At 65.8% G+C, this 15,453-nt stretch overlaps 1 protein-coding gene across 5 annotated transcripts in view; it reads left to right on the top strand.

Moving 5' to 3' along the window:
* Positions 1-15,426, top strand: part of NUMA1 (nuclear mitotic apparatus protein 1) — a 72,375-nt gene extending 56,949 nt beyond the window's left edge. For 4 of the 5 annotated variants that reach the window (XM_047753244.1, XM_047753242.1, XM_047753243.1 and 1 more), the window contains exons 8-26: positions 516-636; positions 1,229-1,386; positions 1,649-1,766; positions 1,839-1,956; positions 2,242-2,382; positions 3,319-3,441; positions 3,922-7,281; positions 7,714-7,755; positions 9,093-9,161; positions 9,687-9,797; positions 9,881-10,099; positions 10,196-10,353; positions 11,523-11,769; positions 12,534-12,762; positions 13,265-13,401; positions 13,671-13,847; positions 14,007-14,123; positions 14,245-14,436; positions 14,724-15,426. In XM_047753244.1, coding sequence (XP_047609200.1) covers positions 516-636; positions 1,229-1,386; positions 1,649-1,766; positions 1,839-1,956; positions 2,242-2,382; positions 3,319-3,441; positions 3,922-7,281; positions 7,714-7,755; positions 9,093-9,161; positions 9,687-9,797; positions 9,881-10,099; positions 10,196-10,353; positions 11,523-11,769; positions 12,534-12,762; positions 13,265-13,401; positions 13,671-13,847; positions 14,007-14,123; positions 14,245-14,436; positions 14,724-14,735 — 5,849 coding nt within the window. In that variant the 3' untranslated portion in view covers positions 14,736-15,426. Of the gene's footprint in view, positions 1-515; positions 637-1,228; positions 1,387-1,648; positions 1,767-1,838; positions 1,957-2,241; positions 2,383-3,318; positions 3,442-3,921; positions 7,282-7,713; positions 7,756-9,092; positions 9,162-9,686; positions 9,798-9,880; positions 10,100-10,195; positions 11,494-11,522; positions 11,770-12,533; positions 12,763-13,264; positions 13,402-13,670; positions 13,848-14,006; positions 14,124-14,244; positions 14,437-14,723 lie in introns of those variants that run through there. The other variant, XM_047753245.1, reaches the window with a different exon arrangement.
* The last annotated feature ends 27 nt before the right edge of the window (positions 15,427-15,453 follow it).

The raw sequence follows: 15,453 nt of genomic DNA, 5'->3' as shown, positions 1-15,453 counted from the left end.
TGGATGGCCACTGAAGCCTTGGGCGTCGTGGTCGGAGCACGGGGCCCTGTCAGCGCTCCGGGGCTTGGAGGCGGGTGGGAGGGGAGGAGCAGGCGAGGGAGGCGAAGGCTGGTGTTAAGAGGTAGGGGGGCTGCGGGACGGGGGCAGTGCCAGGTTTCAGCATGGCGGGGTCAGCCAGGAGGCCAGTGCCGAGAGGTCGTGGGGATGAGGGGAGTGGGGTTTGGGGCGGCCTGAGGGAAAGGTGTGAGCACATGGTCTGGTCACTGAGCACAGAGGATACTGTCCCTCTGCTGCGCTCTCTGGCCACTGAAGGGCTGTACGAGGGGACGCCCTTGCTTGCTGTGGCTCCCCACACCCGGACCCCAGGCTTCAGGGTCCGCCCGGCGTCCTCCCTCTGTAGCTCACGCGTGTCTGGCTTCATTCCCAGTGAGGCGCGTTCTCAGGTCTCATAAAGCTGCAAGTCGGATCGTCCTCTTAGCAGCCTCTCTGTGGTTCGTGTGCTCTTTCCTCTCCAGCTCCGGTCCCTACCCCCTGTTCCAGCACCGTCTCTGAAGAGCTCTCCCCACCCACCCACCAAGCCAGGAGGGAGGTTCGCTTCCTAGAACTGCAGAAAGTTGCCTCTTCCAGTGGAAACAAGTATGTGCTGGGCTTCCTGTCCGGGCTGGGCCTCCGCATCCAGGCTCCAGGTCCCTGTGTCCGAAGGCTGAGCTCTCGCCCCGCCCTCCGGTCAGCAGAGCTCGGGCACCCGTGCATCCGGGGCCCCTGCCCCAGTTCTGGCGGGGGACTGGCGGGTCTGGCCTGGGCAGAGGGCCTCTCAGAGGCTCTTCCTGCTTATGGAGTCTCTTGCTTCCTTGGAGACCGTGCCAAAGGCCCTGCACAGGCAAAGAGAATGCCCTTCTTTTTGGCCGCCCTTGCAGCATGTGGAAGTTCCCAGGCCGAAGGTCGACCCCGTGCCGCAGGTCACACCGGTACCACGGGAACTTCATAGAATGCACGTCTGCTTTGGCGGTGGAGGGGAGGGTAAAGGAATAGAAAGGAGAAAAGAGCGTTTTCTCAGAGTCATGGCACGAGGCGGGAGGTGGCACTGAGGACAGAAGCCACGCGCTCGGGCCTGGCGGCCGGGGTGCACATCCGTGGAGCCCGGCTGTGCGTCCCTGCCTGTTGGCGGTCGCGTCAGCGCCCCCGTCTTGGGCTCTCACGTTGGCTTCTGGGTCGTCTCCTCCCGCAGCTTCCTCTCAGGTTCTCCAGCCTCCCCCATGGGTGACATCCTGCAGACCCCACAGTTCCAGATGAGGCGGCTGAAGAAGCAGCTCGCGGACGAGAGGAATAACCGGGACGAACTGGAGCTGGAGCTGGCTGAGAACCGCAAGCTCCTCACGGAGAAGGGTGAGTGCCCGGGCTGGCTGGTGGCTGGGTGAGAAGGGGCCGCATCTGGGAGTTTCGTCCGGGGACCTGCGGAGCTGGTCTGCGGCGTGGCCCTCTGCCGGCACCTGAGCCTGGAGCTCAGCCCTGGGCCTGTCGAGCTGACCGCCTGGAAGCAGGCCCTGTCCTCGCCGGCCTCCCTCCTTTCCCTGGGGTTGGGTGCCTGTTGCCTCCCTCTCCCTTCGTCCTGCGCGGACTCTCCTGTCCCCTCCCGTCCTCCGGGCAGATGCACAGATAGCCGTGATGCAGCAGCGCATTGACCGCCTGGCTCTGCTGAACGAGAAGCAGGCGGCCAGTCCGCTGGAGGCCGGAGAGCTCGAGGAGCTCCGTGGCAAGAATGAGAGGTACGGTTCTCCCTGCCGCCCCCTGCAGCCGGGGCAGGGGTGCGCTCTTCTCACCGCCCCCCTCCCTCGCAGCCTCACCATCCGGCTCCATGAAACGCTGAAGCAGTGCCAGGACCTGAAGACAGAGAAGGGCCAGATGGATCGCAAAATTAACCAGCTTTCTGAGGAGAACGGGGAGCTTTCCTTTAAGGTCAGCAGTGGCCGGTCTGGTGCCCTCCTGCAAGCCCCTTGGGCTGAGTTAGTCTGGACGGTTCCCCAAAGCGGGTGGAGGAGAGTCCTCCTGCTGCCACGGACCGGCCGAGGCCCCTGAGGTTTGGTTTGTGGTCCTGAGTTGGAGGTGTGGTTAGTTGTGGTTCGGTCGAGGAGGGCTGCAGGGATGCCGGGAGCCATCCAGCCCCTGGACATCAGGGGGCGTCAGCAGTGGTGCTGGCAGTTTTCCCCCTGGGTGACGGGGGTTCCCTCTCGTCTCTCTCAGCTGCGGGAGTTTGCCAGTCACCTGCAGCAGCTCCAGGGGGCTCTCAATGACCTGACGGACGAGCACAGCAAGGCCTCTCGGGAGTGGGTGGAGAAGCAGGCCCAGCTGGAGAAGGAGCTCGGCGCAGCTCTGCAGGACAAGGTAACCCTGCCTTCGGGAGTCAGGGCCACCGTCTGAGCCCCGCTCGGAGCCGGTTCCGTGTACGCTCTACCGCGTGGGGCCTTTGGGGACTACCCTGCCCTCGCTTTGGGGCTTGGTAGCGTGCTCTAGTGGCCTCAGGCCGGTCCACCCGCAAGTCTTGTTTTGTCTGCTGTTCACAAGGTGAGACCTTGGACAAGTTTCTTGCCCTCTTTCTCTCTAAGCACCTTTCCCTAAAATGGGAAAAAGCCTGGGCAGCTTCCTCGGTGTCCGTTGTAAGCCAGTGCATACAAGCACTTGACGCGCATTGCCCGCTACGTGGTGCGCCTTCAGTGACGTCGCTGTGGTTATTTTTGCTGTGAAGAGCTCAGCTCTGTCGCTCACTAAGAACCACGTAGCCCTGGGGCAGGGCACCTAACATCCGGCTTCAGATGCTTTCTCTGTAAAGAAGGGCTTGTAGTTGCTACCTCCCAAGTCCGATGGGTGGCTTAGGACGTCAGAGACGCAGCCAGCACGGGGCCTGGTCATTGTAGGCGCTTAGTGACCAGTGGGACAAAGGGGATGGGGTTGCTGTGGCCGTGCTGCCGTTGATGCTCAGATGGTCAGGATGTTTTGAAGCTGGTGGGGGTTTGGATACTCTGAGAGCCAGAGCGTGGCGGAGGAAGGGTGTACAGTGAGGAAATTTGAAATAAACTCAGCAGCCTTGGAGAAGAAATAGCAGGTCATCTGACTTAATCCTCCTTTGGCACCAGGACTGGGAAGTCGGGTCTCCCGTGGACCTAGATCCTTGCTTTCTGCCTGTTCCCCCGGGTCAGGGCCAGAGGTGGTCCTGGTAGACAGGCGATAGGGTCCCAGATTCTATTGCTGTTCTTGGGGCTTGTGTGGTCGTCTGCCGCTTCTTCCACGTCTATTCACACGGGGGCTCTTGTTTACTCCCAGAAATGCCTCGAGGAGAAGAATGAAATCCTTCAGGGAAAACTCTCACAGCTGGAAGAACATTTGGCCCAGTTGCGGGAGAACCCACCCCGGGAGAAGGGTGAGGTGCTGGGCGACGTCTTGCAGGTAGGGTGAGGGGGTCTGTGTGCTGGGGTGCAAGCGAGGCATCTTTGTGCTGGGGTGCATGTGGGGGCTCTGCTGAGGTGCAGGTGGGGGCTCTGTGTGCTGGGGTGCACGTGGGGGTGTCTTTGTGCTGGGGTGCAGGCGGGGGCTCTGTGCTGGGGTGCATGTGGGGGTGTCTTTGTGCTGGGGTGCAGGCGGGGGCTCTGTGCTGGGGTGCATGTGGGGGTGTCTTTGTGCTGGGGTGCAGGCGGGGGCTCTGTGCTGGGGTACACGTGGGGGTGTCTTTGTGCTGGGGTGCAGGCGGGGGCTCTGTGCTGGGGTACACGTGGGGGTGTCTTTGTGCTGGGGTGCAGGCGGGGGCTCTGCTGGGATGCTGTGGAGCCATGTTCATCATGTTCAGGTTCCTGGACCATCTCAGTCCCCAGAGGGGCCAAGGGGACTGAGGAGTCATGCTGATGCCCACTTGTCTCTTTATCTCACCAGCTGGAAACTCTCAAGCAAGAGGCAGCCACTCTGGCTGCAGATAACACTCAGCTCCAGGCCAGGGTGGAGGCGCTGGAGACCGAGCGGAGCCAGCGGGAGGCCAAGCTACTTGCTGAGCGGAGCCACTTTGAGGAGGAGAAGCAGCAGCTGGCCGGCCTGATTGCCGAGCTCCAGGGCTCCCTGTCCAGCCTCAGCCGGGCCAAGGAGGAACTGGAGGAGGCGTCTCAGGCACAGGGGGCCCGGCTGTCTGCCCAGGCGGCCGCGCTGACCTCTGAGCTCGAGGCCCTCAACGCTGCCCTCCAGCAGCGGGATCAGGAGCTGGCCAGCCTGAAGCAGCAGGCCCAGACAGAGCAGGCGCAGCTGGCACACTCCCTCCAGCAGCAGGAGCAGGCCTCGCAGGGCCTCCGCCAGCAGGTGGAGCAGCTGAGCAGCAGCCTGAAGCAGAAGGAGCGGCAGTGGGAGGAGGCTGCTAAGGAGCAGGAGGCCGCCCGGCGAGAGCACGCCCAACAACTGGCCGCCGTGGCCGAAGAGCGGGCCGCAGCCCGCCAGCAGCTGGAGGCGCTGGAGAAGGAGAAGGCTGCTGCGCTGGAGGTCCTGCAGCAGCAGCTTCAGGTTGCCAGTGAGGCCCGAGATAGCGCCCAGACCTCGGTGGCACAGGCCCAGCGGGAGAAGGCCGAGCTGAGCCAGAAGGTGGAGGAGCTCCACGCCTGCGTGGAGGCGGCCCGCCAGGAGCAGTGTGAGGCCCAGGCCCGGGTGGCGGAACTGAAGGCCCAGCTGAGGTCTGAGCAGCAGAAAGCGACTGAGAACGAGAAGATGGTCCAGGAGCAGGTCCGGGCCCTCAAGGAGTCCTTGAAGGTCAGCCAGGGCCGCCTGGAGGAGGAGACGCGCAGGGCCGCGGGCACCCTGGAGGAGCAGCAGCGCTGTATCTGCAGGCTGGAGGCCGAGACCCGGAGCCTGGCCGAGCAGCGCAAGCAGGAACAGAAGGAGCTGGAAGAAGAGAAGGCTGGGCGCAAGGGGCTGGAGGCCCGATTGCAACAGCTCGGGGAGGCCCATCAGGCCAAGACAGAAGCCCTGCGGCAGGAGCTGGCCGAGGCCCTGGCCTCCCGGCGCGAGGCTGAGAGCGAGTGTGAGCAGCTCGCCAAGGAGGTGGCTACCTGGCGGGAGCGCTACGAGGACAGCCAGCAGGAGGAGGCGCAGTACGGCGCCATGGTCCAGGAACAGCTGCTGACGCTGAAGGAGGAGTGCGAGAAGGCCCGCCAGGAGCTGCAGGAGGCCAAGGAGAAGGTGGCAGGGATCGAGGCCCACAGCGAGCTCCAGATAAGCCGCCAGCAGAGCGAGCTTGCTCAGCTCCACGCCAGCCTGGCCAGGGCTCTGCAGCAGGTCCAGGAGAAGGAGGCCAGGGCCCAGAAGCTCGCAGACGACCTCTCCGCTCTGCAGGAGAAGATGGCGGCCACCAGCAAGGAGGTGGCCCGCCTGGAGGCCTTGGTGCGCAAGGCAGGCGAGCAGCAGGAGCCAGCCTCGCGGGAGCTGCTCCAGGAGCCGCCCAGGGCAGGGGACAGAGAGTCAGAGTGGCTGGAAGAGCAGAAGGGCCGCCCCTTCTGCAGCACACAGGCGGCCCTGCAGGCCATGGAGCGAGAGGCAGAGCAGATGGGCAGCGAGCTGGAGAGGCTGCGGGCTGCGCTGATGGAGAGCCAGGGGCAGCAGCAGGAGGAGCGTGGGCAGCAGGAGAGGGAGGTGGCGCGGCTGACCCAGGAGCGGGGCCGGGCTCAGGCCGACCTTGCCCTGGAGAAGGCCGCCAAGGCGGAGCTTGAGATGCGGCTGCAGAACGCCCTCAATGAGCAGCGGGTGGAGTTTGCCGCCCTGCAGGAGGCACTGGCCCACGCCCTGAGGGAAAAGGAAGGGAAGGACCAGGAGCTGGCCCAGCTTCGCGAGCAGGAGGCGGCCCAGGGGGCAGCGCTGAAGGACCTTCGGCAAACCGTGGAGCACCTGAGGGAACAGCTGGCCAAGAAACAGGAGGCGCCCCCGCAGTGTCCAGGGACCGCCGGCCGAGAAAATGCTCCTGGGTTGGGAGCCCAGTCCGAGGCCACTGGAAAGACCGAGCGAAAAGGCCCTGAGCTGGAGGCCCTGCGGGCAGAGGTGGGCAGCCTGGAGCAGCAGGTCCGCGAGCATCAGGAGGCGGCCTCCAGCCTGGAGCGCAGCCTTGAGGCCGAGCGCGCCTCCCATGCCGAGCGGGCCAGCGCTCTGGAGACGCTGCGGGGCCAGTTGGAGCAGAAGGCCCAGGAGCTGGGGAGCACTCAGGACACCTTAGCCTCAGCCCAGAGGGAGCTGGCCGCCCTCCGCGCCAAGGCCCAGGAGCACAGCACGGCCGAGGAGGAGTGGAAGGCCCAGGTGACGCGGGGCCAGCAGGAGGCCGAGCGGAAGAGCAGCCTCATCAGCAGCCTGGAGGAGGAGGTGTCCATCCTGAACCGCCAAGTGCTGGAGAAGGAGGGCGAGAGCAAGGAGTTGAAGCGGCTGGTTGCCGCCGAGTCGGAGAAGAGCCAGAAGCTCGAGGAGAGGCTGCGCCTGCTTCAGGCGGAGACAGCCAGCAGCAGCGCCAGGGCTGCGGAACGAAGCTCGGCTCTGCGGGAGGAGGTGCAGACCCTCCGGGAGGAGGCAGAGAAGCAGCGGGTGGCTTCTGAGAGCCTGCGGCAGGAGCTGGCCTCGCAGGCAGAGCGAGCGGAAGAGCTGGGGCAAGAGTTAAAGGCCTGGCAGGAGAAGTTCTTCCAGAAGGAGCAGGCCCTCTCCGCCCTGCAGCTGGAGCACACCAGCACGCAGGCCCTGCTGAGCGAGCTGCTGCCTGCCAAGCACCTGTGCCAGCAGCTGCAGGCTGAGCAGGCAGCCGCTGAGAAACGCCATCGGGAGGAGCTGGAGCAGAGCAAGCAGGCAGCCGGGGGGCTGCGGGCGGAGCTGATGCGGGCTCAGCGCGAGCTTGGGGAGCTGGTGCCCCTGCGGCAGAAGGTGGCAGAGCAGGAGCGAGCAGCCCAGCAGCTGCGGGCAGAGAAGGCCAGCTACGCGGAGCAGCTGAGCATGCTGAAGAAGGCTCACGGCCTGCTGGCGGAGGAGAACCGGGGGCTGGGCGAGCGGGCCAGCCTCGGCCGGCAGTTTCTGGAAGTGGAGCTGGACCAGGCCCGGGAGAAGTATGGTCAAGAGCTGGCCGCTGTGCGTGCTGACGCGGAGACCCGTCTGGCTGAGATGCAGCGCGAAGCGCAGAGCACTGCCCGGGAGCTGGAGGTGATGACTGCCAAGTACGAGGGTGCCAAGGTCAAGGTCCTGGAGGAGAGGCAGCGTTTCCAGGAGGAGAGGCAGAAACTCACTGCCCAGGTGAGGCCCCCGGCTCAGCTGCACCCGCAGAGAGCAGGGCGGAGAGGGGGAGTTGGTCCCTCTGCGCCCCTGGGCCTCCGGTGCTCTCGTTAGCGCGAGCTCCTTGTCTCCCCTCACCGGGGGAGAAGCCCGGTGCCCTCCGTTGTCCTGCAGAATGTAGCCATAGCTCCCCTTCCCGAGAGCTCTGCCCCTGCAGAGTCAGGATGTGGAGGAGGTGCAGGCCACCAGCCCATCGAGGCCACGAGGAGGCACCTGCACCGGAGGCCCCACGAGCCGCTGGGGGCTGGACTGAGCCACGATGACATTTCAGAAATTCCTAAGTTCTGGTTCCTTGGGGGAAAGATGAGAGCCCCGGTGAGGCCGGCCTGGCAGCAGGGCCGGTGCCTCTCTGGCCCCCATCTCACTGTCTCCGTTGCTCCTCCCCGCGCACAGGTGGAGCAGCTAGAGGTATTTCAGAGGGAGCAGACTAAGCAGGTAATGCCTGAGGTCCTCGCTAAGTGCTGGCTGCTTAAGCGGTGACAGTCTTGGTGCATGCCCCCCGGCTGCAGCTTGCCTCCGCCGGCTCCTGCTGTGAACTGTTTGTGAAGGGGGCAGGGTCAAGCCGTGGAACCAGGCCCAGGCGGCCCCGGAGTGCGGTGCGGGCCCTCTCTCGGGCCTCAGCGCACCCATCCCAGGTCGGCCTCTCCACCTTTCTGTATCTCCATCTGCCTGTCGGGGACCGGGGGCAGGGTCGGCGTCACATCTCCCATGTCGGGACCGGTGACAGGCCTTGGGCTTCCCAAATCTGCGCGTGCTGCCTCGAGCTTGGGTGCTCAGCTGCAGGGACGCACACGGGATCCCACAGAAGCCAGAGAGGCGACGTGCAGGGTGGGCCCTGGAGCTCAGGGGGCTGTGAGCTCGGCCTCTGGGGTCGTCCCCTGAGCAGGAAATGGAGGTGTCAGGAGCCCTGGCCACCTTGCTCTCCCAGGGTCTCTCTGTGCCACCCTAGACGTCCAGGCTGTTGAGCTGGTATTTAGGGGGAGCACCTGCCTCCACCCCCTCCCAGCCTGTGGCCTCGGGCCTGCTGAGGAGGGGGGCCTTCCCTCCTCCCGTGCCCCCACCCCGAGGAGCCTGAGACGAGGGGAAGTCCGACCAAAGAGCAAACAGTTAGCAGTGGAGCCTGTGCCTGCCTCTGCTGATGGCGCTTGAGCTCCTGGAGGGCCCGGAGGAGCCAGGAGTGTTTGTGGCCGTCTCGCTCCCTCCCGTCGCTTTCCTCCCTGGGAGCGGGGGGCTCGGGGTGCTGCCCTTGCTCTCGTCTTCCAGCAGCCTGACCTCGTGTTCACTGCTGCCGTGCTGCTCACACCAACCTTAACGGCTGCTGGGTAGTGGGAAGGGATCTGCGAGTCTGGGCTTTTGCTTTGGCAGTTTCTGGAAGGGGGAGGAATGGGCATTCTTCGGGTGGGTCCGCTGGAGTTCCAGACTGGGTCCCCTGTGCCCAGGTGGCTTGGGGCTGGGTTCCGGGCACTGGGAGGCTGGTGGTGAGGTGTCAGCTCTCGAATCTCTGGCAGCTGCAGGGGTCCGGCAGGCCTCTGTCTGCTGGCGGGCATGGAGGCGAGCCGGGGCAGGTGGCTCTGGCAGCTTTTGCTTATGGGTCACCTCACTTGGGTCCTGTCAGCCAGCCTGGGGTGCAGGCCCTTCCCTAGCGGGAGGCCAGGAAAAGGACCTGAGTTTCTTCTTCCAGGAGCACTGGGGACGGGTCTGGGGCAACCCCATAACGCATCTGGACGTGCAGGGGAGGCCCCCTGAGTCTTGTCTTCCCCTCCCCCGCCCAGGTGGAAGAACTGAGTAAGAAGCTAGCGGACCATGACCACGCCAGCAAGGTGCAGCAGCAGAAGCTGAAGGTGGGACTGCTGGGGCTGGGCCTGCCCTCGGCCTGCCTGGGCGGGGTCGGGGAGGGGAGGTGCTCGCTAAGGCCTGGCAGCCTGTGCCCCTGGGCGCTCTCGAGGGAAGACTGGCGTGGCTCCCAACCCCAGACCTTCACTGTCCGCTGCAGTAGCCACTAGCCCAGGTAGAGTTATTTTAGTTAAATACGAAGTTCAGTTCCTTGGCCACACTGGCCACACTGGCTGCTGCTTGGTAGCCAGGCATGGCTAGTGGCCGCCCTACTGGGCAGGGCAGGTGCAGGCATTTCTATCATGGCAGAGAGTTCACTTGCGTCGTGCTGATCTAGACAGTTGAACCTCAGGGAGCAACAGTGGCAGTGACAGGTCAGGTTACAATGCAGTTTAATGTTCTTAATGCTTTCAACGATGTTGCCTTCTTTGGTTTAATAATTGCTTTTTTGCAGCACCAGGCTTCACAGCTCTTAGTTAGGTGCAAAGGAATTTGGCACCAGCGGCCCTAATCAGCCTTTCTGGTGTTTCCAGGCTCAGGGAGGTGAGAGCCAGCAGGAGGTCCAGCGCCTCCAGGCCCAGCTGAGCGAGCTGCAGGCCCAGCTGAGCCAGAAAGAGCAGGCGGCCGAGCACTACAAGCTGCAGGTGAGGGCCTGCCTGCCCGCCCACCTGCGCACCCACCCTGCCACCACCCCCTCACCCACCCACCCACCCTGCCGCCCACCCAGATGGAGAAGGCCAAGACGCATTATGATGCCAAGAAACAGCAGAACCAGGAGCTGCAGGAGCAGCTGCGGGGCCTGGAGCAGCTGCAGACGGAGAACAAGGAGCTGCGAGCCGAGGCGGACCGGCTGGGCCGGGAGCTGCAGCAGGCCGGGCTGAAGACCAAGGAGGCGGAGCAGACCTGCCGCCACCTCACGGCCCAGGTGCGCAGCCTGGAGGCCCAGGTAAGGCTCCGGCTGCACAGGCTCCCCCTCGCCTCCGTCGCCTTGGCCCCCGGGCCCGCCTGTCCTGGGCCTGCCCTGCCCGCCCTCTCCTTGCAGGTCGCCCACGCCGACCAGCAGCTTCGGGACCTGGGCAGATTCCAGGTGGCGACTGACGCCTTAAAGAGCCGGGAGCCCCAGGCCAAGCCTCAGCTGGACTTGAGTATCGACAGCCTGGATCTGAGCTGTGAGGAGGGGACCCCTCTCACCGTCACCAGGTCAGGAGGCCGCCTTCCTCCCGCGGGCTGGTGTCCGCCGAGTGTCTGCGGTTCCTTGCGCTGGGTCCTGGGCACTGGGGCTGTGAGAGGAAGATGGGGGCCCTTGGCCCTCGTCCTCTTAGCGGGGTTGGGCCAGGTGCTTGTAGAGAGCCCAGTGGGAGTGAAAAGGCAGGAGTGGGCCCAAGGTGATCCCTGGGGCCGTCCATCCTGCTCGGCGTCCTCAGAGACACTGTCTGTGTGCGTCCAGCGGACAGAGGTGAGTGTGAGCAAAGCGCCTGGCGGGGCAGGTCAGGGGCTCGGCCCAGGTCCTCCGGCGCCAGCTGGACTCCTCACTGCGGGAGGCTGGTGTTGAGACCTGCCCTGAAGGCACTGAGGACCCTTGGAAAGGTTTGCATTTGGGGACGGACGTGGTCAGGTTGGCATCTTAGAAAGCATCTCCTGATGCGGTAAAAGCTGAGATGGACGAATTCACACAAGCACGTTTATTGCTTTTGTTAAACGCTTAGACCCGTCGGGCGCTGTTGTGAACACCTCAGACACTCCTGCATCCCTTCGCAGCCCTCCGAGGCAGGGGAACCAGGGGCAGGGGGGCGCTCGTGCCCTGACTCCCACCATGGCGGGGCTGGCCTTGAACCTGGGCCGCCGGGCTCGGGTCCCTGCTGGTCCCCACTCTGTGCCTGTCTCAGAGGCTGCGTTGAGTGAGGGCGAGGGCGAGGCAGGGCGTGGGAGCGGAGTGGCCTCTTGGACAGGGTCTGGCGGGAGGAGGAGGAGGTGGGATTGCACCCGTGTGTGTGGCCCGGGGGCCTGGGTGGAGGCTGCTCCTCCCAGCTTCCTGTCGCTGAGGCAGAGGGGGTGCAGGAGGAGGGCCGTGGGGGCCCTGTTCCAGGGGGACCTTGTCCAAGAGGTGGGGAACCGTCTGTGGCAGTGGACACGTGGCAGGGGCCAGGAATGAGGACTGTGAGGAGCCGCGGCCTGGCCGGGCCCTGGGCTGGCGGGCGGAAGGCGGGGCCCAGGCCAGGGGTGCTCCCCGGAAGCTCTGGGGAACCAGAGACGCTGGGGGCTTGACCCAGTCTGCTCGGCAGAAGTGTAGGACTCGGTCCCTCGGGAGCGAAGGAGGACGGGCTGCCCGCCCGCCCCGGAGTGGCCCGTCAGCAGCTTTTCCCCCACAGCAAGTTGCCTCGTACCCAGCCCGATGGCACCAGTATCCCCGGCGAGCCAGCCTCCCCTGTCTCCCAGCGCCTGCCCCCCAAGGTGGAATCCCTGGAGAGCCTCTACTTCACCCCGATCCCCGCCCGGGGTCAGCCCCCGCTGGAGAGCAGCCTGGACTCCCTGGGCGACGTCTTCCTGGACTCGGGCCGCAAGACCCGCTCCGCGCGCCGGCGCACCACGCAGATCATCAACATCACCATGACCAAGGTCAGCCGCGGGGCCGGGGCGCCCGCGTCCTCTCCGGGCCTCCTTCCCTCGGGTCCGCGAGAGGCAGGCAGCGCTGACGGCCCGGCCCCGCCGCTGGGAGGCTGAGCTCCCCAGGAGGGCTGCCGTTCAGGCCTCTCGTGGCAAGGGGCAGGGCTCCCGGCCCCGCGCGGGCTGCAGGAGACAGTGTGGGGAAGCTGCAGCCCAGCAGGGCCGCCCCGCACCCCCTGCTGGCTGCCCCGGCGGGGGGGGGGGGGTGTGCTGCTGGCCCGGCTGGGGCTCTGCTCCTCGTGTCCCGAGGAGGCAGGAGGGGCGGCTCTGCTAGAGGAGGAAGGAGAAGGTCTCAGAGAGGGTCGGGGCCCTGGCGCTGGCGCTGGGAGACATGGTGCTGTGTGCCTGATGAGCTCACGAGACGTGGGGTCCCGCCCCAGCCTCGCCACTGCCTTGCTTGGTGACCTGTGGGCCCGTGGCTTTGTTCCTGTGCACGTCACTTCCAAAATGCTCTGATGCACACACTCTGCCCTCCCCTCCTCCCTCCCTCCCAGCCTTGTTCACAGGCTCAGTGGGAAAGTGGGCGGAAAGTCTTGATACCTCAGCCCCTTGTGCAGGACTCTGGCCACAAGGCCCATGTCTTGCGGACGTGCCACCAAGGACCCCGTGCCAAGCAGAGTGGATGCCTGCAGAGGGGATCCGAGGTGCTTCGGGTTGGGGAGGCTTCTCTCCAGGGCGTCCTGCTCGTGCCGTAGCAGATTCACCCTCTCTTCCAGAAGCTGGATGTGGAGGAGCCGGACAGCGCCAACTCCTCCTTCTACAGCACGCGGTCGGCCCCTGCGTCCCAGGGCGGCCCCAGAGCGGCCTCCTCCACCCAGTCTCTAGCCCGCCTGGGCTCTCCTGACGATGCCAACTCGGCTCTGCTCAGCCTGCCTGGCTACCGGCCCACCACCCGCAGCTCTGCTCGCCGTTCTCAGGCTGGGGTGTCCAGCGGGGCTCCTCCAGGTAGGGGACAGGCTCTTGGACAAACCCAAGGCTGGCGGCCGGGTCCCTTCCAGCATGTCACCTGCCCCTCCTCCCCGCACCTGTCCATCGGGGCTCTGCTGGGCAGTCAGGCTGGATGCCAGAGATGCTGACACGAGGGGCCTGCGATGCCCAGCTGCTGTCAGGAGTCCTCCAGGCTCCTCCTCCGATGCCTCGTGCAGGCACTTGCCTTCCGGGAGCCCCCAGGCATCATCGGTTCTTGGCCTTCCATTTCGTTTCTCCGGGTGGCACAGCCTCTGCCTGTAACCCCAGGGAGGAAGCAGCGAGGCAGTGTCCATGGCAGTGTCTGTGAGCCCCTCTGCTGGCTCTGTAGCACTGAGTGGAGCAGGCCCCTGGGGTGCCTGGCTTGAAGTCCAAGGGGTGGGGGAAGAAGCGGTGGTGGAAGAGGCCGGCAGGAGGCTGCCTCCACCGTCCCCTCCTGGCCTTCCAGCCCCAGCGGCTTCCATCTCCCTGTCCTCCCCAGGCAGGAACAGCTTCTATGTGGGTACGTGCCAGGATGAGCCGGAGCAGCTGGATGACTGGAACCGCATCGCGGAGCTGCAACAGCGCAACCGGGTGTGCCCCCCCCACCTGAAGACCTGCTACCCGCTGGAGTCCAGGGTGAGCACTGGGGTGGCCCACCCGGCACCTGCCTCTGCCAGCAGCTCACCTTCCTCCCCTGGCATCCCACCCCAGTGCCCGGGCCTGCCTGCCGAGGAGGGCAGCCTGCTTCTGGTCAAGTAGCCGGTGGGGAGGTGCTGTGAGGGGCAGGGGCTCCCAGAGGTCTTGGTGGTGGTCATCGGGCAGGGCGGGGGCAGGGAAGGGAGCCCCAGCGCTCTGGGGCGGGCCTGCTGCGGCCCCCTCACCTCCCCCCCCCCCCCCCCCCGCAGCCCTCCCTGAGCCTGCCCACCATCACGGACGAGGAGATAAAAACCGGCGACCCCCGGGAGACCCTGCGCCGAGCCAGCATGCAGCCGACCCAGATAGCCGAGGGCGCTGGCATCACCACCCGGCAGCAGCGCAAACGGGTCTCCTCGGAGTCCCACCAGGGCCCTGGCACCCCCGAGGTGGGTGGCGTCCGCTTCCGGCCCAGCCTGGCCACCATCAAGGGGGAGGGGGCGGCGTGGGTGCTGTCTGGATGAGGGCCACCCAGCTCTGAGAGCCGGGCTTTGGAGGTGAGGCTGTCTCGCGGCCCTCCTGTCTGCCTAACGGCCCTCTCCTCGCAGTCTAAGAAGGCCACCAGCTGTTTCCCGCGCCCCATGACCCCCCGGGACAGGCACGAGGGGCGCAGACAGAGCACGACTGAGGCCCAGAAGAAAGCGGCCGCGGCTGTTGTTAAACAGGTTGGTTGGGGGCTGGAGGGAGACCCTGCAGGGGCCTGGCTGGTGGAGCCCTGGAGAGCGGGGTGGCCTGGGGAGGCCGGGGAGGGGGGGGCTCCCCCCGCTTGACACCCCCTCCCTCCAGGCTGACCGCCGCCAGTCCATGGCCTTCAGCATCCTCAACACGCCCAAGAAGCTGGGCAACAGCCTTCTGCGGAGGGCGGCCTCCAAGAAAGCGCCATCCAAGGCCTCGCCTAGCACCCGCAGTGGGACCCGCCGCTCTCCTCGCATCGCCACCACCATGGCCAGCGCCGCCACCCCTCGGGCCAAGGGCAAGGTGGAGGCTTCGGCTTGGGGCCCCCGCCACCCCTGAGGCCGCTTCCCAGGCAGGGCGCGCTGAACTGTGGGAGGGGGCGGGCCGAGAGCAGGTGCTCTGGCGGCCTGGGTGGCTGCCGTGAGTGGGAGGTCACGGCTCCCAGGACCACTCAGAGCTGCGCAGGCACCGCCAGCAGCTGGGGACCGAGGGTGGCTGTCCAAGGCGGCGCCAAGGCGAGAGCCTGGTCAGGGGCGGGCGGGTCTTCCCGGCTCCATGAGCTGCCTGACCCGTGTCTCTTGCACTTCCAGGCAAAGCACTAAAGAGCCGCCACCAGTGAGCAGCCCCACCTGTGTCTCGGATGCTGCCCCTTGCCCGGTCCTCCTCCTCCTGTCCCTTTCAGTGCCTTCTCTCAGCTCCCAGGCCCAGTGGCCAAACCCGTAGAGACAGTGATGCCTGCCCACGCCCCAGCTGGTACCTGGACCTTGGCCAGGTAAAGAGACGTGTCCTCAGCGCTGGCCCCGGCGCCTCGGAGGAGTCTGGGTCCTCTCCCCACCTTGCCCCTGATGTTGTCTTAGAGCAGAGTCACTTCTCCATCACAACCGGATTCGAGGCTGACTGTGAGTGGCTGGGCCCTTGGCCCCGCCAGTGTCCCTGTCGGCCTCCGGATCGAAGAGGGACCATTGCAGGAGCAGGCCCTGGTCCCTGCTACTCCTGGTGGCTGGGCTGAGTCAGGGCCCTCGCTCTTCAAGTCCAGCACCGGGCATCGGCCTAGGGGAGCATGCCGTCTACAGGTGCTCCTATCCCCCTGAGGGCACAGTTGCCCAAAAGGGTGCTCTCTTCCAGGAGAGACGGGCCCTGGGCCTCGGTGGGGACAGCTCGCACACCCCCTCCCCGCCTTCCCCAGACTTGCACTGGGGTGGGATTGGGCGTGGTGGGAAGGTTTTTAAGGGCCAGGGATGGGTCTTTTCTAAATGTTATTACTTGTAAATAAAGTCTATTTTTCTCCCTGGAGTGCTGACCTGCCTTGACCTCTCGGGG

The sequence above is a fragment of the Phacochoerus africanus genome, chromosome 11 (assembly GCF_016906955.1).
Source record: "Phacochoerus africanus isolate WHEZ1 chromosome 11, ROS_Pafr_v1, whole genome shotgun sequence".
Classification (NCBI taxonomy): domain Eukaryota; kingdom Metazoa; phylum Chordata; class Mammalia; order Artiodactyla; family Suidae; genus Phacochoerus; species Phacochoerus africanus.
The sequence above is the reverse complement of the archived record's forward strand: the minus strand, read 5'-3'. Positions and strand labels throughout refer to the sequence as shown.